The sequence below is a fragment of the Lynx rufus genome, unplaced genomic scaffold (assembly GCF_022079265.1).
Source record: "Lynx rufus isolate CCGP_SWC_20201006 ecotype Redwood Valley unplaced genomic scaffold, mLynRuf1.p SCAF_30, whole genome shotgun sequence".
NCBI classification, from domain to species: domain Eukaryota; kingdom Metazoa; phylum Chordata; class Mammalia; order Carnivora; family Felidae; genus Lynx; species Lynx rufus.
Window position 1 is genome coordinate 4793180 of NW_025814846.1, and position 25081 is coordinate 4818260.

A 25081-nucleotide genomic window follows, 5' to 3' on the forward strand; every position below is an offset into this window, starting at 1 on the left:
GCTCTTTGATATTTTGGTGGTCCCAGCTCAACCTATGCTAGGGCCAACACAAGGCAAATTTATAGCCCCTGTGCAAAGATTTTTTTTAAATATGTGAAAATCAACATAGCATAAAAGGTCACTGGGCATGATACCAACTCTTGGCTTCAATAAAGAAAGCCAATAAAAAAGAGCTAATTAAAAAACTCTAATGACATTCTCCTAAAATTTTAGATGGTTTTATGTTTTAACAAATTAACAATGGTGATAAGAGAACATTAGCAGCTTTTCTCAAGTCTTTTTGTTAACAATAACTTGAGCATGCAGCCACAACAGGGGCTGTGGCCAGGTTTTAGCTGGAAGACCAGCAAGCCAGTATTTTACACAATGGATGACATTTCTGAAAGCAGAGACAGAGACAAACTCAGAGTCACACATGGATTCCAACAAACAAGTTTCTGCCATTTTTAATTATATTTAGAGCAACAAAAGATTCCAAGATTACAAAAAAAAAAAGAACAGAGCACTAGCGCTTGGGGCTGGTCCTGCTGCCCAGTGGAGGCCAAGTGTCGTTTTAAGTAATGAAGCCCCATCAAAAGAACTTTCAAGCAAAATTAATGTTTCTTTTTTTAAAAAAATCTTTATGTGATGTGTTCTTTCTTCTTTTCTTTACTTTTCCCCTCAACATTGAAAATTAATTCTTACATTTGGTTACATTGTGTGCTCCCTCCTGCTGCCAAATTAATCTCAAGGACAGCACAAGAATGTCATGTCTGAGGCACTCCCTAATCAATGTTCCAGTCTAGGGAAAAGCAGAAAGATGTCACTGAGTGGTTAGGGGACTCTTTTTTTTAGCTTGGGTTATCCCAGTGGTGGCTACTCTCAGCACCTGAGTAGCTTATGGGATAGGACAATCCCACAGGCACTTCACTGCAGGACAGTTAGCACCAAGGGCTAAGGTTGGGAAAGACTGCCGGCCTAGCCTGACTGTGGTGCAGGAAACAGAGTCCCAAAATGTAAAGCATCAGCCAGGGAGGGCACCACCAGAGAAGCAGCAACATTTTAGGATTTTCTTTCCTTTGGGGTATGTGTATGTTTCAATTTTCAGTGGCCAGTGGCATCTGGCCATTAATTAGTGTGGCTGTTAATGGGGATATGGGGACTGTTTTGGGCTACAAGGGCTACTCAATCCATAGCCTCTCATTTAATTCTATAAAAGGCTAAGAGACAAGTGAGATAAGAAACAGGATCAGTACCCCTGCTATATTGAATTGGGGTTGCTGACCAATCAATGCACATTACCTACTTTCTGGTCAAATCAAATGGGGATGAATCAAAACTGCATCAAAGGCTGTTTTTCCTTTTAAAAGTCTACATGCTAAATCTAAATACTTAACACTCATTTCTCGGGGAAGAAACAGTCAAAATGGTTTGTTACCTCAGCCTAATAATCTGAAGAGAAAGAGTGACTAAAGTGGATTTTTCTGCCTTCTCCTAGAAATGGTTGAAGGTTGGGAGGCTCTGGGCAGCAGACCCCAGTGTCAATTTCTTAACTGAAGAAAAACATCCCTACCCATGGGCAGAGATGAACCTGCATTTACAGATATACAACTTCTAGTACACTGACAATTTTTTAACAGATAAAAACACATTTTCATTGTCAAAATCTTTACAGAACATACCCAAAACCAAAATTAGAGCACACAGACACCCAGTAGCAAGAGCACCTCAATCATAGGTGAGTGAATTGTGTGAAATATGGAGCGCTTGCTCCAGGTTCCCAAGTGCAGGAAACTGCCTTTTTCTCTCAAGGATGGTGAAGAACAAAGAATGCCCCTCCTTCCAAAGCTCAAGTCCTATTAGGAGGCCACTGGTTAATCATTTGGGTGGGCCTTTGGCCCCAAGTCTGGGCCTCCCTTGTGGTAAATCCCAGTTGATTCCAATGAGTCTTCACCACCCTTTACACATTCATCTGTCTTGGGCTAGTAAAGTGCATTACATCATGTACCCTATCCTTTTCCCCCTCTGCTTCTTTGTTAGGCCTATGGGTAAGGCCCCAGTAGAGGCAGAGATCTCTTAGTTATGTGATTAACCCAGGTATCTTTTCCATTCTGAGGAGAGCTTCCAAAATGTAACTGTGGCCTCTCTCATAAGTACATGGTATCAATTATGACCTGGAACCAAATATAAAGGTGCAGAGAAAGATAAAGCTATCAGAACACATTATATCTATACATATACAATTCAATCTGAAACATGGATACAAATACTCATTTACAATATATTTCAACCTTCTGCCGTAAACCCAGGAGAACTTTTTGTGCTGTCCAAAGTGAGCAGAAATGAGGAATTCTGCCTGCTGTCCCTTTAGTGCAAAATCTAGTCCTTTAAATGCTCCCCTTCTCAGCAAGGGCTTCACATCTTCAGATAACATGGGCACTAGCAAACACAGTGGCCAAGACAGCTCCATTTCCATCCATGCAATAATGGAGCTTTAAGAATTTGCTCAACAACTACTAGAGAAAAAGAAAGCTAGTTCTGCTTATAAAATCACTTAGTGAAGGACTTATAATCCTTTTTTATTTTTTGAAATTATTTTCACTTTTATAAACATGTATATTGTTGGGGGAAACCCACAAAACTCTTATATAGGTCAGTCAACAACAAAAGTCCTTTAGTCTGTCTTTGGATAGTTTTCCAAAGAGGCACTAATGCTTGCTCCCTCCCTGCTCTTAAAATTTTGGTCTCTTAGCAGATACAGTGTAATCTTTGGTTACATAATGTGATGCTTTCATTTCTTTGTATTTTTTAAAAAACTACTTTCAAAGATTTTCAAAGAGATTATTGGTAAGAAACAGACCTGCCTATAAAAGGCAGCAGGGGTAGAAACTTCCTTTTATAAGAAAATGAACATGCTAAATGGCTTATTGACTTTAAGTTTGGGATTTGAGCCTGTGCTTTAGCATTCCTGGTTCCCATGACCCTTTACAGGGGTTGAGCACAAAGGTCACTCCTTTGGCCCAGTGCCCACTCACCTGGGAAAATGGCACAAGATGATTAGTAGTCAGTTTCTTGTTTTCCCAGGGCCATGCAGGGATAATTACAGGGATGTCTTGAGAGAGTCTCATGAAGTACAACCCTGGCACAGGGCTGGAAAGGGGTAAAAGGGAGTGGCTTGGGCTTTTGAACCCTGCCAAATATCAAGGGAGAAAAGAGGGCAAGGCCATATCTGTGCTGTGGCTAATGAAACAAACAGAAAGTACTTGAAGCTCAAAGTTAGGTCATTTGTGTAGTGTATCATGTGGATGATGAAACTATTTCTCTTAAAGTGCAAATAGAATACTTCTTGATATATATGAATATATGTATTTAGAAGTAGAGTATGGACAGAGAGGGACTCTAGCATCAGCACGTTATTTCTCAACCTGGAATCACCTCAGCAACTACCCAAAGGACAGAGTGAAGCTTTTTTTTCTTCTTTTTTAGTTACAGTGAACATATATAAAAATATATGTGATATGGAATTTCTTTTTCAAAGATATGTTACAGAATCCTTCAAAAACTTCCATTCTCATTAAAAAAATAATGAAGTCTCCAAGAACAATGATACTGTCTGTGGCACAGAAAAGTTGTGAAACAAAGAACTCAACCCACATTTCAACTCAGAGGCCAGGCTTGGGATCACTACACAATGAACAAAAGCTGAAACTGCCACATGACTCTTTGACCACAGAGTTTGTGACCCTGGCAACTGTCTGCTACCTAGCACAGATGGGGCCTTCTCCCTGATGTTCTTTTTCTCTTCCTCACTCCATCCTCATTGTGCACTGCAAACCTCTTTGGAGACAGCTACCATGACTTGTCTGGTGAGTTATTCTCATCTTTCAGCTTACCAGGTGAGTGGATCTGGATGGCCCATCCTTCATGGGTGAGCAGACTGTGCCAACCACATCAAGTCTGTATAGCAGAGTACATGCAAAATGAGACTTTTGTCAATTACACTGGCTGGAACATCAATGGCCAAAAGAAAAAAAAAATCCCCCTTTTATCTGTGGGAGAACAAAGCTAAGCTAAAATCTCCTTCACTCACTGAAACCTCAGTGCAAAAACACTAGGCCTAAGGCCTTGTTTAGGCCATTTTCCCTAATCTTGCCATTCAGAAATTCAGAGTAATTCAGTTGTTGCTGCTTTTAATTACACTGCTGTTTCACTGATTTTTGGCTTTCACAAATGCAAAACATATATATTCATAAAGACAAGAGTCACAATTGGGAAATCCATAAAGATGAAAAATTTTGTAGTCAGAGAAATAAAAAGGAGAGCATCTAGTATTTACAAGTAAAGGTATTATAATGATATAATCAAATCCATGTACCACAAAAGGTGAAAATCATTTCAAAACAGATGTAAAGGAACTATTAATCTATAACCTAGTTTAACTGAAAAGAGTGGATTTTTTTTCTTTAAAACAGCTAGAAGTAATCTTGTGAGCCTATACAAGCCAAATGATGTCATAACAAAGAAAACCATAATTTGTCTATCCCACCTCAGAAAGAGAACCTGTCAGCTTTAATTTTGTCCAGCAGTCTTAGACTGGTATATCACCCATCTTAGGTTCCCCTTTCCCTTGTTATTTAAAAAAGCTGTTTTGCAAGTTCATTTGGCTATTAATATCAACACAGAAATCAGAGGAGGAAACCCATGTAGATAATAACATGTCACTCAGATACTATCTTCTCAACAAGTAGAGTGAACCAACTGAAATGGGTAGCTTGGTAACATGCCCCTCATTTCTTGAGTTTAACAGATGACTTTAACAGCTAAGCGAGGAGGCAGTTGCCAAGATGAGAAAGTAGGTGGACATTCCTCCTGAACTCAGGATTGGGGGACAAAGTCAACAAAATAGAGGTGTGCCAAAGGACTATATGAAACCAGTGTCCCGGGAGCACACCCTGAGTTCATGGATGGCAGCCCATTGGAGCCACACCAACCAGAACTTTCCAACAGAGGTGATGGTTCTATAGTATAAATGTTTCAGTCTTCCTCTGACTGAGAGGCAGCAACAAAGGTGGGGAGTCTGAGTGAGTAGGGCCGATATCAGAGCCCAGAATCAGCAGCAGAGGATGATGATGAGTAAACTGACCAGATGGTGCTCATCTGGCTTTAGATTTTGCCTCTGAAGACTTTAATTTAGTAGTCAGTCTCCTCTTAGTTTCTTCTCTCTTCTTCCCATGACTTCTGTAGGTGGATATGCTGGGTGGCAAGGAGAGCATTTACAGGGTTTGTGGTTCTAGTGCCTTCATTCTTCTCATTCTGGTAATTGAGTTTTCTCTTTAACCCTGACCTTCATAGCCCCTTTAGCTGCTCTGGAGGAAGAAGTAGGTATTTTTCCACTTGGTGGGAAGGTATCATCTCTAAGGAACAAGGGCAAGATGCCCAGCTTGTCCAATCCCATTGATGCCTTCTTTCCAGTTTGTCTAAGGGCTCCAGAGATCGGATAGTTGATGAAAGACATTTGGTAAGAAGTTTTTGAGTCTAAAGGTGTCTAGAGACAGATGTCAAGACTCTTGGCTTGCTGGCCTTCTTGGTGGTAGGAGCTCTTAGCAGAGAGTCTGTGAACATGCCCAAATAATGGACAAACATCACCACCATGGCTATAACACAGTCTAGTGAAGTCTAGGCACACAAAACACTGAAGGGAGGGTAAGAGGGAGCTTTCAGCTGCATGGCATCAGGCAGAAAACATTCAGATCTTTTAAAGGTAAGGGCAAAGAGTGCCCTAAGCAGGAAAACCACCAAGCCATCAATTCCTTTTCCTCTGACTCCAGCCCCAACCTCTTCCCTGATGCATAAATGGGAAAGCAGACCTCAATCTGTATAGGGTCTTCCAAAGGGTCAGATCTCTCCCTTCTTTCTTACTGGTTTGAGTCTTTAGTGGAAGTGACAAAGTTTTGGCTAAAGAGAACATTCAGTTCAAAGCTCTTAGAAAGGCTTACTGAAAGTCAATTCGAGGGTGGAGGCAGACAGTGAGAGAGAAAAAGTATTGGTTGTAGGGAAGGTATTCACATGCAGACACGTTTTCAAACAAGAAGCACATTTTCAGTACCATGAATTGCACTGCAGTTAACGCAGTCTAGCCATCAGGGGCCAAGGTTGTGGGCAAGTACTGGTGATCCATCTGTCTTCTTCCTCCCATCATCTCTTAAATCTGTCTCCTCCCCTCATCCCACTTCTAACTAATCTTTGTGGTCATTCTGTCCTCTAATGGCAATAGCCATTGGCAGAAAAGAAAGTTTCCCAGGGAGGCTGAGTTTGGAAAAAAACAAAATCAGTGACTCCCCATGCGCTTGCAATTTTCACCTTACTGTAGTCACTGTTGGTCTCTTTGAGGAATTGTGCTTGTTTTTATATTTTTTAAGAGGGAAAAAAACCTACAAGGATTTTTGGTTTTAGGAGCATTGTTTGTTTTTGTTTTTGTTTTCCCAGATACTCTTAGCTCTCTAAACTTCCCGTGGCATTAAGTGAGTAAATGTTTGCATGGCTGGCACACAGTGCAGTGCTATAAACAAACACAACTTTACACTGGGCCACATGAGGATCATCACAGATTTAAAGAAATACAACACCATTCAAAACACAGATAAGAGCCATGGCAGGGAGCAGAGTCTGAAAGAGCCATGGGAGGGTCAGATAGGAAGGGAAAAAAAGAAAGGAGGAAAAGAGGGGGAAAAAAAGTTTAGCAAATAGAACTCAGGAACATCTTCATGACAGATTGTACATCAAAAGAGGAAATTCCCCAAGGCACTGCAAAGAAGTAGTGCAGAATTGTAACAGGCAAAAGATATGTGAAAAGGGGAGTAGGGTAGGGTGAGAAAATGGGGGTCTCCAAAGCTTCACTGTGTGTGGAAATAGATGGGCTTGACTTTCCCAGAAAGAATCTTGGGCACTTGCACAGAGATGATTTCTGCCATCATTTCTGGAAAGTCCACGCTTACCATGTGGGACTTGATCAGCAGGTCAAAAGTGAACTGATGCAGCTCTCGTGCAATCTGTAGGGGGAACAATAAGAGGGAGAAAACAGGATTGACAAGGAGTTGGTTTGTATCAGGCTCTTCACCCCATCCTCCTTCACTGTCCTTGGCCCTCCTTGTGTGTGTGTGTGTGTTCACACACATGTACACTAAATGGTCTCCATGGAGTTACTGAGGGCTTTCAAGAGATCTCCTACACCACTGCAAGCTCTCCAACTCAGGACTGCATGTTCCTTTTCCTCAGCACATGCACTCGAATGCACACACACAATCTCTCTCTCTCTCTCTCTCTCTCTCTCTCTCTCTCTCACACACACACACTCACGCACAAACACACAAACATGATTCAAGGAAGAGGGGAAAAACATTCAGGCCTGTTTTGTCTGACTAGAGAACTTATCTTCTCTAAGCCCTTTCCCTGAGTCCCAACTGCTCTGTTCTCAACTCCTCCACCTCTTTCACAATTTCCAGGGGCACTGTGACCCGTGTTCCTTTCCTCTCCATTGCATTTTCTTCCTGGACTAAACTCAAAGCCAGAGGAGAATGGAAGCACCTCCTAACAGGTGGTGCCAGATCCTAGAAGAGCATATTATCACTTGGCTCTATCAAGTTATTTCTCCCTGACAAAGCACCCTCCATTGTTCGCTTACAGGTTGCACAGAGTCCAGGAGCTTGGTGAGCTGGTAGAAGCGCCTTGAGCAGGATGTGGGATTTTTTCTCTTGCAAGCAATGATACGATCAAGTTCCTTGATGTAATTCATTCGAAGTTCATCAAAGAATTTTTGATTTTTCAGACCATCCACTGGAACTGATGTGGGATGAAAACAGAATGGGGAGGGAAGGCATGCCCACAAAGGAGCATTAGACAAAGCACCAAGTTTTCTGACAACAAACTTGACCCCCACCCGCACAGGGAGGGAACCATCTACTTGGTTTCCTGTCAGTTGAAGTCTGTATGCCTGGGTCCTTCAGGCTGCCAGCAAGTTCACAGAGAAAAAGCTAGCTGGACCCAATCTGAAAGGCATCAAGTAAATACAATTTACTAAGCCTTTCATTTTTCTGGTCTTCTCATCTACACATTTCTTATGACCTGTGGTTTTTATGTTGTCACAGTCCAGCCCTGACTTAGACAATTAAAATATATAGCTTTTAATATCAAAATTTGCCTCCTTTCCCTCTCACAGGTGCCAAGACAGCATTCTGAAGAGACATTAAAGAAAGATTACTTGGCTGCCTAATAAATCCTATCTGAGTTGCTTACATAGATCTCCTACTATTGCTCTGCAATAAATATTAGGTGGTTCTTGCCTGTTTCTATTGTAGAAGCTACGGCAAATTTCAGAGACCTGCTACAGCCAGCTCCAAAAGCCTTGTTCCAGAGAAAGACTGGAGATAGGTGGGGATCCAATAGAGGTTGAGTTCTAGCAAAGATGACTTTCTTTGCTAAGGGAGAGTGGAAGAGGGAGGATGAATAAAGAAGGAAAATGCCTAGGAGCTGGCTTCTCTCTGATAAATCTTTAGTGGAAAAAGCTCCCTTCTTAGTCCCTATGGCACCAGGAGCATTTTTTGTCTCTCCGGGCACTTACTAATGCTGAATAGCAGCAGTGCCTTCATGCACAAAAATTCCTGGGGGGTGATTTGGAGCCATCCAAATTCTTGAGAGAGGTGCCTCATTCGTACACACTGGCTGTACATCCGGGACTTGTGCATGCGGTACCTGGGGAGAAGACATACAGAGAAAGGAAGGGACTAAGGGAGGGCTTAACAATAAGCTTTGGTTGCCCTCCCCAACCCAGGTTCTCTAAAAAGAGCTCACTGTTTCTCTTGCTGGTGCTTTAGTGATAAGGAACAAGCTTGTTCTTTTTTTCTTCCAAAATCCTGACATCCTGATAACTACTCATCTTCCCTGCCCAGGATATGGGTTAGCACATGGAATTTCCAGGTCCCTGTGCCCCTCGTGTTTCCTGAGACAGAGACAGGAAAGCCCAACCAAATGAACACAATGGGCCAAGCACATGGTCTCCCTGACTACAGTTCTAATATTCCAGCTACAGCCAGAGCCAGAACTTGCCTCCCAGGCATCCCAACTTGGAGAATTTCTAGGAGATAAGCTTTAGGAATCAACTCCTAACATAAGGACACCAGGATTCCCAAGTGACCATAGTAGTTTATCCTGTCAATTCCCCTGTCTCTTGGTGTAAATGACATTTCCCTTTATAGAAATTTTATCACTTAAAATAAAACAGGAAAGACTCCCCATATCCCTTCACAATGAGTTCCAATGCTTATCAAATCAGCAATGAAGTGTTTCTGAATGTCCAATCTAAATGTCCCCTGAAGGGGAGCCTATTCCCTCATATAATGGTTATTCCTTATCACAGTTTGGGAGTTATAAACACATGTGAGCTGCCTTTATTATAGTGGCTTGTCAACAGATCATCACATTATCACTTATAAATTATATAGGGAAGTGGCCAAGGCTTGAACAGTTTCTCGGGGCAGGGGGGCAGGCAACCTCTCTGTTTTATGACTGGCCATGGCAAGCCTCTAAGAAGATACAGCATCTTTCTGCTAGTTGGTCTTCCTGATTTTCAACATTTCAGAAATCGTGTGTGTGTGTGTGTGTGTGTGTGTGTGTGTGTCTGTATGGAGAGAGAGAGAGAGAGAGAGAGAGAGAGAGAGAGAAACTGATTTTGTATCTTGTAAAGAAAGGAAATGGAAGTCCAACACCCACTTAAGTAGTGAGGAAAAAGACCCTGGATTGGGCTTGAAGGCTGTGGTTTGACATTTTGGTCCCCAAGACACTAGCCTTGTCCACAGGATAAACAGCCCTAGAACTGTTTAGGTAAAAGCCCAACACCCTATCTCAGAGAGATCTGAGCTGGCCTAGAGAAAAAGGGAAGGGGGCAGATGGTGTATTCATTTCAGGATGGATACCAGCTACAAAGAGGAAATGTTTAGATAGTATTTCAAGTAAACTGACCAAAGCAGTGTTGCTCCAAGGCCTTTCACACCCTAGAGAATTTTTTAAGGAGATCTGTTGACACTGGGACCTAACCTTGCTCCAGTCTCTACTGTACTTCCAAGCCTCTGTTGACGATAACACTACAGTCTTTTTACCACTAAAATTATGGTCCTAATGTGGAGGATTGATGCAACACTGCTGCAAACCCCAAGGACAGAGAAATGTGGGGAAAAGAGAGAAGAAAAGGGGAAAGGCAAGGGAAGGAATTCAGAGGGGAAGGTGGCAAGAAGGATAAAGGACAAAATGAGTAGGGAAAGAGTTAATGGGAAGGAAAGGGAGAAGAGTGTGGAAGGCAGAAAAGGGGCAGGAATGGAATATTCAGGAAGAGGGCAGAGGTAGAGGAGAATAAACAACAGTGAAGAAAAGAAGAGATGAAAATGGGAAAACACTGAGGACAGTGCTTGGCAAATAGTGTTCATTAAATGACATGTAAGAAGGTGCCATTATCATAGTATTCACCATTCTACAGATGAGAAGACTAAGGTTTAGAGAAGTTAAGTAATTTATTCAAGATCACACAGCTATGGTTCAAGCCCATCACCCTCACAACATGTGTTCTCCACAAAAAGGAGAGGAAGAAGGAAGAAAGCAGGGCTTATGACAGGTTTTGGTGTCAGAGAGATCAGGAAATGGGTTGGCTCAGAGTTCCTGTCTTTCTTTATGGACTTCATTCTCCATATTAGTATCTTGAAGAGGCTAGCAATAATTAGTGGCTTTAAACTGGAGGGTACTGTCTCCCTACTTGGTGCTAGATGTATATGTGGTAAATTTGGGTTGTTACTGACATCTTCTTTGGTATTTGGTAGGCAGATATGAGGGATGTTAAACATAAACATATTCAAACATGCAAGAACATCCTACACAACGAAAATTATTCCTCTGAAAATGTCAACAGTATCCCTGTTGAGAAACATTGGTTTAGATGTTTAAAGAGACTCTAAGAGCTCTAACATAGGGCTTCCTACATGAGGAATGGGGGCCCTGTTGTTTCAGGAGCCCTGGGTCTTGATGGGCCTAGGACTCTGCCCCTGTGGTGCCTTCTGAAAAAATACATGGGAGTGGGCCAGTGAGCTGAGAAGGGGTGCCACATTACTTACACAGAGGCAGAAAAGGAAATGAGGATTTAGAAAACAACAATTATCACCTTGCAAAGGTTTAAGGGCTCTAGATGAGGTGGGTGGTGCAGGAGCCCAGGGTATTAATTCAATCACTAGAGGGCAGCAGGAGGGTAGGGGTTAGAGTTAAACAGGAAGAGAGCTTTTAAAGGCCTGCCCCTGAAGATGGCATCATAGGTAACTCTTTCGAGATCTGGAAACCTCTAAACAGGTTGTGCCAAAAGCCCAATGGTTATTCTTAGCTTCTGGCTACCAGGGTTGGCTGGGTTGGAAGAGGGCAGCTGGGGATACTCATTTTGCCCCATAAGGCCTTGCTGTACTGGAAGGAACCAGTAGCCTGTACATTTTATTTTAAGGCTCTTCTGGGTTAGAGGGCTGGAGAGGAAGGAAGGTCAACTTCTACCCTGACCAAAATGATTCTCTGTGGTGAAACTAGCTCAAGGTACTTGGGAAGGCTTTTTTTTTTTGTCAGCTCCATGCACAATGTTATCAATGGACTTCAAACAGCAGACATAGAGAAGATTATCACAATTAGGGGAAGAGTATCCAAAAGGTATTTCTCTTATTTCTTGCCTATTATTGGACAGGCATTTTACATCCAATTTTAGTCATCATAACAAGCAACTTAAGAAAGTTATATTTTGTTAACAGACAAGGAAACTGAAGATCAGAGAAGTTACGTCTTACCCAAAGACTGTGATGCAGGATGTTATAGAGCAGAGATTTTAGCTGAGAAAAGTATAATTCCAAAATTTGAGCCCTTGGCCTAATTCATGAAAGATAAGTAGAGCTAGTGGCAGGGCAAGCATTAATTAAACCTGTTTTAAAGAGAAGGGAAGTAGCTAAGCCAATGTTGCATATCTAGAGAAAGGTGGAACTGTTCCTCCTTGTCATCTACCACCATGAGGCAGTATAGGAGCTGTGAGTTATACAGACATACTTTGAATTCTGCCACCAACATGCCTTCGGTGAGTCACTTTATTTTGTTGAGCCTAATTTTCCCCATCCATTAAAAAAAATACTATCTGTAAAAAGGGGAAATCAGGTTATCATGAGGACTTAATGGGGAAGGATTTTGAAAGTGCGTAGTGTAGTTCTGGCACAGAGGAGTTGCTCAACAAATGGTGACTGGCCCTCAGTGGTAGGAAAGGGACCACAGGAACTTCAGCTTTCACAGCTAGAGTCCTTTGTCCATTTCCTAGTTGTTTTACAGTAAAGGAGAGGGGCCTTGACATGAGGTTGAGATAATCTACAAAGCAGATCATAACCATGGCCAAGATACTTGGTTTTGGATAGGAAAGGAATGGTTAAGCACCAGCACCCCCCCCCCATTGCTTCCTACTAGGTGGCTTTTCAGCAAGGCAAAGCCACCTCAGATTGGGCAGATTGGCTGGAGCCTCTACTGCCTCACCTATAGGACAAATGGGCCACCCCCACCATTATCCCCATTACCATCATCACCACCAAAAGATCTGGCCAGGATGTTATATTTATGTGAGTTCTGGGCCCATGAGCACTTACTCATTGAAAACCAGGTCAGGGGCAAAGTAGAGCATCCTGGAGTTGACATTGGTGAAGGACCGCCAGCCCATGGCAAACACCATAAGCCCCATCCAGGAGTACTGAATGACTGCCATCTGGTCATCCACGTGCAAGTTGCGGAAGCCTGAAGATGGGGCAGAGGCAGTGGTCAGACTGGGCAATGATGGGCTGACTGAAGTCCCAGCCATTTGCTGGGCTGAGAATTGCTGAAACTCTAGCAGCTCCTGAGGAGTCCCAGGGACCATCAATACTGAGGAACAGGGGGAGAATAAACTATATGGTGGGGATAATATTCCTTGCTCTCTCTACCTCACTAGGCTACTCAAATGAGATGATAATGGAGGCAAAATATGGTACTGTCAGTTGGCAGAGAATAATAATCTAACACTGCTTATAATGAGTGAACTCTTTTATAAGTATATTACTTATATTAGCTCATTTATTCTTCAAAACAGTACAATAAATTAGGTTCTATGAGTAGCCCCATCTTGTGAATTAGTAAAAGTGAATCACAGAAAGGTTAAGAAACTTGTCCAAGATTGTAAGGCTAGTGACTGGCAGACTACATTTCAAAGCCAAGCAGTCTGACTCCAAAGCCTGTACTCTTGATTACTATGCCTTTCTGAAGATGCAGTGTAATAATCATTTCTCCTATATGAACAGCATTTTTCAATTTACAAAGATCTTTTCCAGATATATACTTATTTTTCCCTTCTAACAATCCTGGGAAATGAATATTATTACATATCAGCATATGTTGGAATGCATTTGACAGCCACTGCCTTCTCTATACCACCTTCAGGCTCTTTATCTTTTCTCTGATCCTCTTTAGGACTCACTTCCTGTCCATTATTTTGTACTCAACAAGTAATCTGACTTTGCTAGTTCCCTACTCTACCATTTCTGCCCTACTACCATTATTATACACAAATAAGTTCTTTATGACCTGCCTCCTTAGACTAACTTCTTGCCACTTATCTTTTCATAATTTAGCTTCTAATTATTCTGAAAAACTTAGTTTGCTGAACACATCATACTTTCTCATGCCTCCGTATCTCTGCTATCTCTGCATAGTCAGTTGCCTTTGTCTAGAATGTATTCCTCCCTCCCTAGGCTTTCCATATGATAAATACCTACTCATCTTTAAAATTTTCACTGAAAATCTACTTCCTCTGTGAAACCTTTTCCAATTCATCTAAGCAGACAATGATTCTTGTTTCACCTTCTTACTGAGCTTTGTGTAGCCCCACCCAATTACAACACTTATTACACAGTATTGGAATTTACTTAAGTACACATCTATCTCCTCCACAAGACTTGTAGATTCCTGAAAACAAGAACCATCCCTATTTCATGTTTTCTCCTTAGTACATAGCACAGTTCAGATAGTTGAGTACACATTTTTGAAATATTCATTTAACATTTATTATTTAATTTAATAGTAATTAAGAGGACTAAGGATTCCCATTTTTTTCATTTTATAAAATGGGAATCCAATGATCTCCAAATTATCTACCTTAGTCTCAGAGAGCAGAAGCTCCTAGATGCTACTTCCACAATACCACACAGATAGATCAGATGTAGCTATATTCTTCTGGAGGTTTCCAGACAGTTAGATGCTTAGAGAATCACCTCAGAGCTTGTCTTCTACCAGTATCTCAATTCTCTTTTCCCCCAAATATCCAGAATTATCAGAAATTTTGTTTTGCTATACCTCATTAGGAATGCTTCCATTAATTTAGATAAAGTTTCTAAGTTTCCCGTTGATGACCTCATTTAACTATCACAATAACCCTAGAGAGAAGAAAATATGACACTCATTTTTCTAACAAAGAATTTGAGGGCTAGAGAAGTTAATGGACTTACCCAAGGTCATATAGTCTATGTGTGGCTGAATTGGGACTAAAACCTAGGTGTTCTAATTCTCTTCAGGGCCTTTTCCACTCTACTGCTGAAGGGCACAACTCAAGAACTACCAAGTTCATGAGCTTTTGGTAGCCATAGACCGAGGTCTGAAGTGTACACTATGTAGACATGTCGTTCTGCTTAGTTGGTCCTTGTCTGCCCCAAAACCCCATTTCCCCTTTTCTCTCCTCTCCTCTCCTCTCCTCTCCTCTCCTCTCTTTCTTCTCTTCTCTCTTCTCTTCTCTTCTCTTCTCTTCTCTTCTCTTCTCTTCTCTTCTCTTCTCTTTCTTCTCTCTTCTCTGTTCCAACCCTACCAGACATCAGGGATTCTAGAGTCCTCATATCACCACCATTGCAGTTCAATTGGTTGACTGCAATCTTAGCTCCCAGGCCTTAGCATCCTATCTTCACTGTAGTGATATGCTGACAGACTAGCTGAAACCTGAGACCCCAGAGTGCTTCTTGACAGAAGTCATTCTGTAGCACAGAACTCTTGATACTGACTCTTCCTAGTAGGACACAAAAAGCAGGGATCGAGCATGGAACATACCTTGGGGAAAGGGCCCAGGAGCTTGAAACCTGAGCCTCTGGAGTGGAAGCAAGCAAAGACTTGGCTGCTGAGTGTGTGAATAAGAGGATGTGTAGGGAAAATGAGGATTAAACTGTACAAGTACTAAGGAAGCTGTCAATACTGATGCTTTTTTCACTCCTTGAAATTCCAGAGAGCTAACAAAGAGGAGAAAAAAGGGAAAGCTTAGTTTGACTGTAATACTAACTAACTAATAATACTAGTGGTCCTAGTGAGACCTGCTTAGAACTCAATCCTAATTACTGTGTATACATAAGCAGCATAGCAGGCTAATTTTCCTACAGGTCTAATATGATTACAATACCTAACTCTGTTTTCTAATGCTTAGGCTTTGAAGTTGTCTGCTCAGATAGCATGATTATTAAGTAAGGGGTGACTTGAGGAAACAGTAGCTCCAGCCTATAGGTTTCCTTCAGTACACCTTCACTTAACACCTATTTGGTATTGTATTAGGCTATTCTGGATAAATGAAGAGGAGTTATTCTCAAGTTTTGAAACATACCAAACAGGTTAGGGAGCAGAAGTAGTTTCACTGAGATTCTGTTTTCTTGATAAAATTTAGTCAACTATAATTTCTTAGCAATCTGTAGTGGAAACCTATAGTCCCGCATCTACTCTGGGAGAACATGTCCAAAGAAAAGCCAGCTAGGAAATCTTTGGTGTGCTAACGCATTCAATAACTAAGGTCTTCAAATAAGATAATTCATCCCTGGGACCCATGCAGGAGCTTCTAAGCAAGGCTGGTGGCAGCTTAAATTGATTTTAGTTAAAGCAGTGTCTTTAGTATTCAAGCCTCATAATAATGACCTATCATTTACACAGCACCTACTATGGTTTCAGCTACTGTACTAGGTCCTCTTTATACTTAATCTGAATGTTGCTAACAATTTGCAAGTTAGTGATTGTTCTACTATCTCTACAAATGAAAAAACAAAAGCACATGTCGACATGTGATTAGCTCAGGGTCACACAACTAGTATATAGTGAAGATTCCAAATCAGAAGCATCTGATCACAAATGTACTGAAAACCATCTACGCACCACCCCTCAATTGATAGTTATTATTTATTAAAGTCCAGGTACTATACTAGGCAATTTACTTATATGATCACCATCACAGAAAACTTAAAAGAAGAAAATTTATTCAAGTAGATGCCTAGCATGGTGGCTCGCACAGGACAGTAATGCAATCTGTTGAATGAGCAAATAACTAGAACTAGTAGGTAATTATCAATCATATAGATAATAACAGTTCTTATAAATGTGGTAATTGGATTCTTTTGGAACTACTATTTTAAAAAACCCAGGGTCAGAGATCATTTCCTTGGATGAGCTATGGTGAACTGATACTGACTTGCAGACTTGTTAATGTTAAAGAGAGGGCTTCTGATTCTGGGGGTTGGGCTGAGGAAAGCCAATGACTCCGAATCATACAAATTCTGCCATAATGATTTGCACTAGTTTATTGTAAACACCATCAAATTAGAAATCAGGGAACGTGAACCCAAATTCTGGTTCTAATTTGTTAAGTAACAAAATGGAATAAGTTAGTTAACCTCTTTGAGCCTTGTCATTTGAAATGGAAATAGTAGCTTCTATGATTAACAGGACTGCTCTGAGGATTAAGTGGAATCACATCTATGAAAAGTTTCTCTCTCCTATATAATAGGGTAATTTAGGTGGTTGGCAAGAGCTAGGAAAGACTAAAATGATTCTCTGTTACACATGTGATATTAAGACATCCAGCTGAATAAGTAATAAGAATTAAAGAAATTTTCTTTTTTTTTTTTTTTTTTAAATTTTTTTTTTCAACGTTTATTTATTTTTTTGGGACAGAGAGAGACAGAGCATGAACGGGGGAGGGGCAGAGAGAGAGGGAGACACAGAATCGGAAACAGGCTCCAGGCTCTGAGCCATCAGCCCAGAGCCCGACGCGGGGCTCAAACTCACGGACCGCGAGATCGTGACCTGGCTGAAGTCGGACGCTTAACCGACTGCGCCACCCAGGCGCCCCAGAAATTTTCTATTTTATTCATTTTTGTATTTTTTCCTTCTTTTGTGAACTCTGTTTTGGCACAGTGCATACAAAACCAGAGTCCTTGGGTCTTCTTCCCAGTGATCGTATTGGCTAGTCGACCTCAGCTTCTCAAGCAGGGAAGGTGTATGACTGGGCCTTGTGAGTTAAAAATAGAGGTTCAATAGCCAACATGCAAGGTCTTCAAAGGCGGCTTTGAAGTGGGCATCCAAGTGGGCTTGGATAAGGCTTTGACCCCTCACTATAAATCCCAGGGCTTCAGAACTATAGGGGCACTACATAGACTATGGGTAGAGTGGGATGAGGAGAAGATTTGGAATTAGGAAGGGACCTGGGCTCAAGTTCTGGTCCTACTACTTTCTGAGCATGTAGCTGTAGGCCAAGCATGCCACTTCTTAGAGCTTTAATGCTTTTATGTATAAAATAGGAAAAAGAATCCCTACTTTATAGGATTGTTATGAAGATCAAATCAGGTAATACAAATGAAGCTGTTCTGTTCACCATAAATTTCCATATTCTTAGAACACATGTTAATCTTTGACTCCATAACAAGTTTAGGTTGTCCATATTTCAAACGAATCTTTGAGTTATAGAATTTTGGGATGAAGACAACCATCAAAGTATTTATTCTTCATTGGTTTCCAAACTATGTTCCTTGGAGCCCTAAGATTCTGTAAGATTGACCTGAGGCTTATTTCACGGTAGTGAGTGAGAGGCACTGGCTTTAAATCAACCAGCTCTACTTGGATCTGTATACAATGTTTTTAACAAATAAACAGTTTGGCTGCTAAAGGAAAGTTTATCCTTGGATAGAGGAACTCTGAGGTTTCTTCAAGCTCTAATATTCTAATAAACAGACCAGTTCAAACCTCAGATGGCCTAGGTATAAAGTGAGTTCCCCACCATTGGAGGTAACCAAGCAGAAGGTAGACAGACATTTTGTATTTCTTTCACTATCACCTAATATTTCCTCCCACTATAATTCCTAAGGCAGTTTAAAGAGCACTAAGAGTTCCTTGAAGCAAAATTTGAAAACCATCAATTTAGTCCAAACTACTCCTCTCACAATATAGATGAAGAAATTGAGACCCAGAAAGGGAAGGGGTCACACAATGAGTTAGTAGAACCTAACTGTTCTGAACCTAGAACTAGAACCTAAGTGTTCTGACTCTCAATCCCTTCTTTCTACCATATTATATTAGAAGAGTTCCTAAAGGTAATATTGATGACAGAGTATCAGTCAGGCTCAAAACTATCTTTGCAGGTGAGCCTGTATGTGCACATGTAGAAGAATATCTTAAGGTATATAAGGTTATGGTGTCCACATGGTCTGTGATTATGGGGACATTCGCTGACTATATATGTGGGTTGAACATGCAAACGTGATTGCTGTATGCTGATGTGAGGAATATGGAATATTCCATAATGCTGCTCTTCTTGATTTATTAATTTTCCTTATTTTTAAAATGGAAATTATACCATTCACTTCCCTCCATAGGGTTATAGTGAGGACTGCATGAGTTAATTGGCAGGGAAGGATCAGACATGGCGCTGGCCCATAGGAGCAATTCACTAAATATGATCTACCTTATCCCATGCCCCTAGTTTCCATTTCCTTACCAGGCAAGGCCTTGGCCCACTTGACCACATGTACAAGTTGTCTTTCGCCCAATTCATTAAGGCTAGACAGCAAGGCTGCAAAGGAGTCGGGCTGGTTGTTGTCGTGTCCAGCACATACCACGCCTGGCTCAATGGCTTCCAGGACATTCAGAAAGATGGGCTGACACTCATAGCCTTCAATGTGTGACACTGTCAGCTTCTGGGTTGGCTCCTCAGTGGGGCTGGTGGCATTGGAAGCCTCCCCTTCCTCCTGTAGTTTCAGATTACCAAGTTTCTTCAGCTTCCGGGCTATTGGGAAGGAAAGGAAACTTGGATTTATTATCAACGGCCAAACACACAACTCAACTACCCTGTTAGAAGAGTTGACTAAGCTAAGAAAATAAGTATGCTCATTCTCCCTGGTTACAGAATCTAAACTCCGTAAGGACAAGTGCTCAGTTTAAACACTGGTTGAATGAATTGAATGAATGAATGAATGATTCATCATTCCAAATCCCTACTAAATCCAAAGTTTCATATCTTGCTTTCTCCTCAGGCCCACTCTGGATTAAATAAATGGGAATTTTCTCGTGTTACAGCATTTCCTACTGAATGCTATAACAGCCTCAGATATTGTCAAATGTTTACACCCATAGTTGAACATACACTGTAACACACATATTGATTTTCATCTTTACTGAAGGGGAAATTAAGAAGCTAAAGGGCTGAAATCCCCAATATTATCAAAGAACTAACAGAATGTCCCTGACTCTATACTCTGTAAAATAGGAGCCATACTAAGAGGCAGACATCAGAAAGAATGATAGAAATAGCATTATTTAAAACAACAATAATCTCAAACTCAAATCTGAAGAGCCAACCTCCCCCTGTGCCTGCACACACACAATTTAGATAGAGGTTTTTGGGCGTCCTGATGTTTATTTTGTTTTATTTTCCCTGGCATTTATATTGGCAGAAATATAAGTAATTGAAAAGGTTATAACTTTGAGGCCTAGCATAGGCAGTTGTACTGGGGAGAACCATAAGCTACTTTATGTTTAATCCCTTTAAAATAGCAATAATAATAAGTAAAAAATAAAAGAGAATTTGATTGCTCAATTTAAATGGATAAATAGAACAAAACCTGTTGTTCATATGTTTCTGGATCCTATAGAAAAAGATCTGGAACTGACTTCTGGAACTGACTTTCAGTTATAATTAGAAAAATAAGTCTTGGAAACTCCAATCATAGTGCAACTCAGTAAGTCAATGCAAGGGTGGATCAAACATTTGGATCAACAACTAGGATACAGGAGGAGAAAATGGTAGGGTTGGTGGTGTAAGAGGAACACAGAGAACTCAGGGTAAAATAACAGGTGAGACTAGAAAATCAACCCAAAGTACAAGATGACTTTGTCCAGCAATCATTTCTGCAGGGCTTGCACAGTCAGTATTAAGGAGATATGCACACACACTGTCAACTCCCATGCCCCACCTCCACCAAGGGCACAGGATAGAAGGTATGGGCCCATCTTCTCCCAGATCTAGAGGCCTGGAACCCAAAATATCTTGTCATGTGGTCAACCAACTGCTGACATGGATTCTTGTAGGCGTCTGCACAGTTTGGTAGTGCCTCCTGGATCTGTTCCCTTGGTACAGTTTCTAAAGGTAGACCCCATCTTTCCCATCACTAGCAGTTCCTGGCTTTGAGCTCAGGAGCTGTCAGACCATGTCTTCCCCATTCCAATCTGAAAGAGGACAGAGATGTTATTAGCTCTATGCCTGAGGTAACTAACAAAAATTAAGATAACTATTTTTTTTAATTTTTTAAGTTTTTACTCATTTATTTTTAATATTAAATATAATTTATTGTCAGATTGGTTTCCATACAACACCCAGTGCTTATCCTAACAGATGCCCTCCTCAATGCCTATCACCCACTTTCACCTCTCCCCCACGCCCCGTCAACCCTCAGTTTGTTCTCGGTATTTAAGAGTCTCTTATGGTTTGCCTCCTTCCCTCTCTGTAACTTTTTCCCCCTCCCCCTCCCCTATGGTCTTCTGCTAAGTTTAAAGATAACTATTTTTTCAGGGTCTTCTATGTGCCTCACTTCATGAACACATTGTATAATTTATTTACACATGATCCTAGGAAGTTAGGAGTATTTTCTATCCCTGTTTTATAAGTGAGTAAACTTAGGAAACACAGATATCAAGAAAGGGAACCCAATAATCTGAACCTGGTTTGCTGACTACGAAGCTTATGCTCTTTCTACTGTATCATGATGCTTCCTCAAGGTCTCTGAAGCCTGAACACTACTTCTAGCCAAACAGCAGAGTTGAGGAGCGGGGCTGGGCTTATATTCCCTCTGACTTCCATCCTCACCCTTGACTTCAAACATCAGTAACTAGTATCAAATCCAGAAGGGAAGAGGCAGGAAACTATGAAAATATTCCAGCCATGTGCCCAAAGTAGAAACAGGTTTGGGACACTATAATGGCCTTAAAATTCACATACAATGACAAAGTAGGAAAGGTCTACAGAAATCTTCTCACCCAGGAGCCACAGCTTCAAAATACCTTCAGGGTCTACATAGGCAATAGAGTGGTGTGTGCTTGTCTGTGTGTGTGTGTGTGTGTGTGTGTGTGTGTGCGCGCACAGGAGAATGGTAGGAACTTTGGTGAACAAGAGTAAATGGCTACTGGCCTTCCTGCCCCTGCCATGCACATGCACGTGCACACATACACACAACCCTAGAAGGCATTAGTGTAACATTGAAAAATCTTCCTGGAGCTCCTCTGTATTCTAAAGGTAAATTAGTACTTAGCTACCATTTTGAGACTTCTGACATTAATCCAAACTTTCAAGTCAAAGATGGGGAGGCTGAGTCCAGAAAGAGTGATCACCTACTGGCAAAGCTAAGACTAAAACCAGGGCTTTTATTCCTGATCCAGAGTTCTATGTGCCACATCAGCTCTCTTTTTGACTAACTTGTTTCTACTTTGTCACAGTTCTTGCCTCTCTGAGTCTCTTCTAGATATGCACTGTCCAACACAGTAACTATCCACAGGTGGTGATTTACATTTAAATTAATTAGAATTAAAGAAAATTAAAAATATAACTCCTTATTCTCACTAGCTACATTTCAAGTGCTCAACAATACAGACATAGAATATTTCCATCATCCCAGAAAGTTCTATGGAATAATGCTGTGAATCTAGACTGTTTTCTGGGGCAGCTGTCTCATTCGTCATGCCCTATTCATGCTATTGATAAAGAAGAAAAGAATATAAATAAATTTTATACCGATGAATCTATGAGCTTTTCTGAAAGGTACAGGGACAAAGCAATTGGTGCTGATGCAATCAGTGAAGTATGCTCTGTCACCTCAACTCTCTCACCAGAGATCTCAGTGGGGTGATGACTCGTGGACCTAAGTAAACTGATTACAAGCAAGAGCAGTATGTGCAGATACTTTGGGGAGAATCCATCAACATGAAATAATTCCCCTTCTCTACATAGTGCTAATGAGAACTTGGCTGGTATTTTCACATCCTCCTCCTCTAGATCTATATGGCATCTGCTTGAGGAAAAGAAGCTGCATTCCCACTGGCCTCTAAGACCTGGGTAATGTGCTGTCCTTGCATCCACACTGGCCCAAGCTGCACCAGGTGTTCTGGCCTCTCTGCCTGAAGAGGGTGACTGTACTGAACGTAATTGAAATCAGATTCCATTCATTCTGCCAGGGGATCCTCTGTTCTCTTTCTGCAGCAGAGACCAGCATGTTGCTAGACGACTTGGAATGCTGGACAATGAGGCTTGATAGTCTCAGCTGTTACCCAATGCTCAAGGCCTTGTTTTCTTCCATGAAGGCCACCCCCACACCCCTCCTTCCTTCTGCACCTGAGCCCCAGCGTCAGATCTAACTCTTTCATGTGAGGTACAGGCCTGCCAACTCCTATTATGGCAGAGACCCACTGGTTTACTTAAATTGAGGGTGAATTCAGGAGAAAAGGGATGGTAAAGGTGGATAGTCTTAATGGTGTTTGCTGTTTTGCATCTCTTCCCTGTCTTTCAGTCTCAGGTCAGATCAGTGACAACAAAGGGCCACTGGCAAGTCACTTCCCTGTCCCAACTTGCTCTGTAGGGGATTGGAGCACCTGACATGATGTCTGGATCCTGCTGTCTGGATCCTATGGAGAACTCACTTTTCATACTGGTGGTATTAGACCCCTATGAGGGCTGTCTCTAATAGCACCAGAAAAAGATTTTTCAATTCAGGTTCCACAGTGTATCCCCAAGGGGAGGTAGATGTTATTAGTGTGTAGCTTCCATAGCCACTGTGACCGTTAGGTGCTGTTCCAGCCTAATTCCTTGCCACCTCAAGATAGAGGCTTTCTTATCCATGGGCAGGGACAAGGCAAGTGAAGTTAAGTTCCCAAAGGTTTAGAAAACTGGAATCACTCTCCCTAAGGTCAAGGATGTTTCTCTTCTTCATATCTCACCATAAAATCTGGAGCATAAAAAATCACTTTCTGTGGTAGATGGGCTTCTGAGATGGCACCCAACAGTCTCAATACCTAGTTGTATACACATCTTTTTCCAGTTATTTAGTTAAACACTAATCTACTTGTTGTTGTAAAAGGATTAGGTAGATGTAATTAAGCTCAAAATTGAACTGAATTTGAAGTTTGGTTATCTTTGATGGCTTGACCTACTCAGATTAACTCTTAAAAGAGACTGGGTTCTTCATGGAGTCAGGGGGATTCAACATAAGGAAGAGTCTCTGTTGCTGGCTTTTAAGGTTGAGGGATCAACATGCCAAGGAATAAGAACAGATTCTAGGAGCTCAGAGCAGCCTCTCTCTGGATGATGGCCAGAAAGGAAAGGGGAACCTTAATTCTACAACTGCAAGGAACTGAATCTTGCCATAATCAAATGAACTTGGTCAAGAGCCCTGAGTTCCAGAATACAGTGCAGGCTGGACAATACTTTGATTTCATATTTGTGAAACAGTGAGCTGAGAAACCGGTGTCAGACTTCTGGCTTACATAACTGTGAACTGATAAATAGTTACTGTTTGAAGTTGTTAAATTTGCGATGATTTTTTAATGAAGCAATAGAAAGCTAATACACTTTCCTTATAGGAGTGTGGTATATGGCAAGATAAGAGGCTTCAGAGTCAGACAATTTTGAGTTCAAATCCCAGCTCTGTAAATTACTAGCTTAATAACTTTGAACTCTTTGCTCTCTCAGATTTTCTGAGATTCAGTTTCCTCATTCTTAGGACACTTATGAGAACCAAATGAGAGAGACTGTTTGGCACATAATGAGTGAGCCCTCCTTTACTCTCCATCCATTTCTAAAGAGTAGGGAGTGAATGGCTTGCAGGTGACCTAACTCGGGCATGGGGAAGAAGTAACATAAGGATTAAGATAACCAAATACAGCAGAGAAGGGAAGTATGACACATTTATTAGATGAAAAAAAGTAACTGAGTTTTTTCTGCATATAACTGGCTATAACACTGAATTCAGATCTTACGTGTAATTCTAAGTGCTAAGTAAACATAAAGATATGTTTGGTGCAGGGCTGCAAATTATTTGTGAAACCAGACTAGGCTATACTTATATGAATGTATTTGAGTATGTGTGTGTGCAGGTGCTTGTATATTACAGTGCTTAAATACAGGGGTCATGATCTCAAATATCTTCACTAGTCAGGCAGATATGTAAATGAGGAAAATAGTCTAGTGAACAAAAACAGGGCTGGGGACAGTGAAAAGTAATTGATGCCCTGCCTAGGGGCAATCTATGTTAATTTTCTAAACAAGACTGTGCTTGGCAAACACAATTTTGTAAGTGAATATTGGCCTGGGGAAAGCCAGTTTGTGGCCTCTGACTTAAATCATGCCAGCCATCTTTTCATCTACTGGGACTGTAGTCAGGGGATCTCACTGTATGACCTTGGGGACATCTTTTTCCTTCTTTTGTACTTAGTTTTTTCATATATGTATAAAAAGCAATAGTTATGAGCAAAGAATTTGGAGCCATACTATCCATTGTAAGCCTGGTTGTACTGCTTACTAGCTGTGTGACTTTGGAAAAGACCTAGCCTTTCTGTACTTCAATTTCCTCATCTGTAAGGTGGAGTATTAATACCTAATTAATAAGGTTTTTAATTAAGAATATACAGACACTGTGGTGGTGCCTGTGAGTAGAGGGATGATTCTACACCACCAGAAGGACTGCTTCAAGACTGA

The 25081-nt window shown here is 41.2% G+C and overlaps 1 protein-coding gene across 1 annotated transcript in view; it reads right to left on the reverse strand.

Moving 5' to 3' along the window:
* Nucleotides 1-444: 444 nt before the first annotated feature.
* Nucleotides 445-25081, reverse strand: part of AR (androgen receptor) — a 210869-nt gene continuing 186232 nt past the window's right edge. Inside the window, exons 4-8 of the mRNA XM_047092579.1 lie at nucleotides 18842-19129; nucleotides 12672-12816; nucleotides 8597-8727; nucleotides 7661-7818; nucleotides 445-7028 (exon numbers count right to left, since the gene is read on the reverse strand). Of these exons, the coding sequence (XP_046948535.1) occupies nucleotides 6873-7028; nucleotides 7661-7818; nucleotides 8597-8727; nucleotides 12672-12816; nucleotides 18842-19129 (878 nt within the window). The 3' untranslated portion in view covers nucleotides 445-6872. The remainder of the gene's footprint in view (nucleotides 7029-7660; nucleotides 7819-8596; nucleotides 8728-12671; nucleotides 12817-18841; nucleotides 19130-25081) is intronic.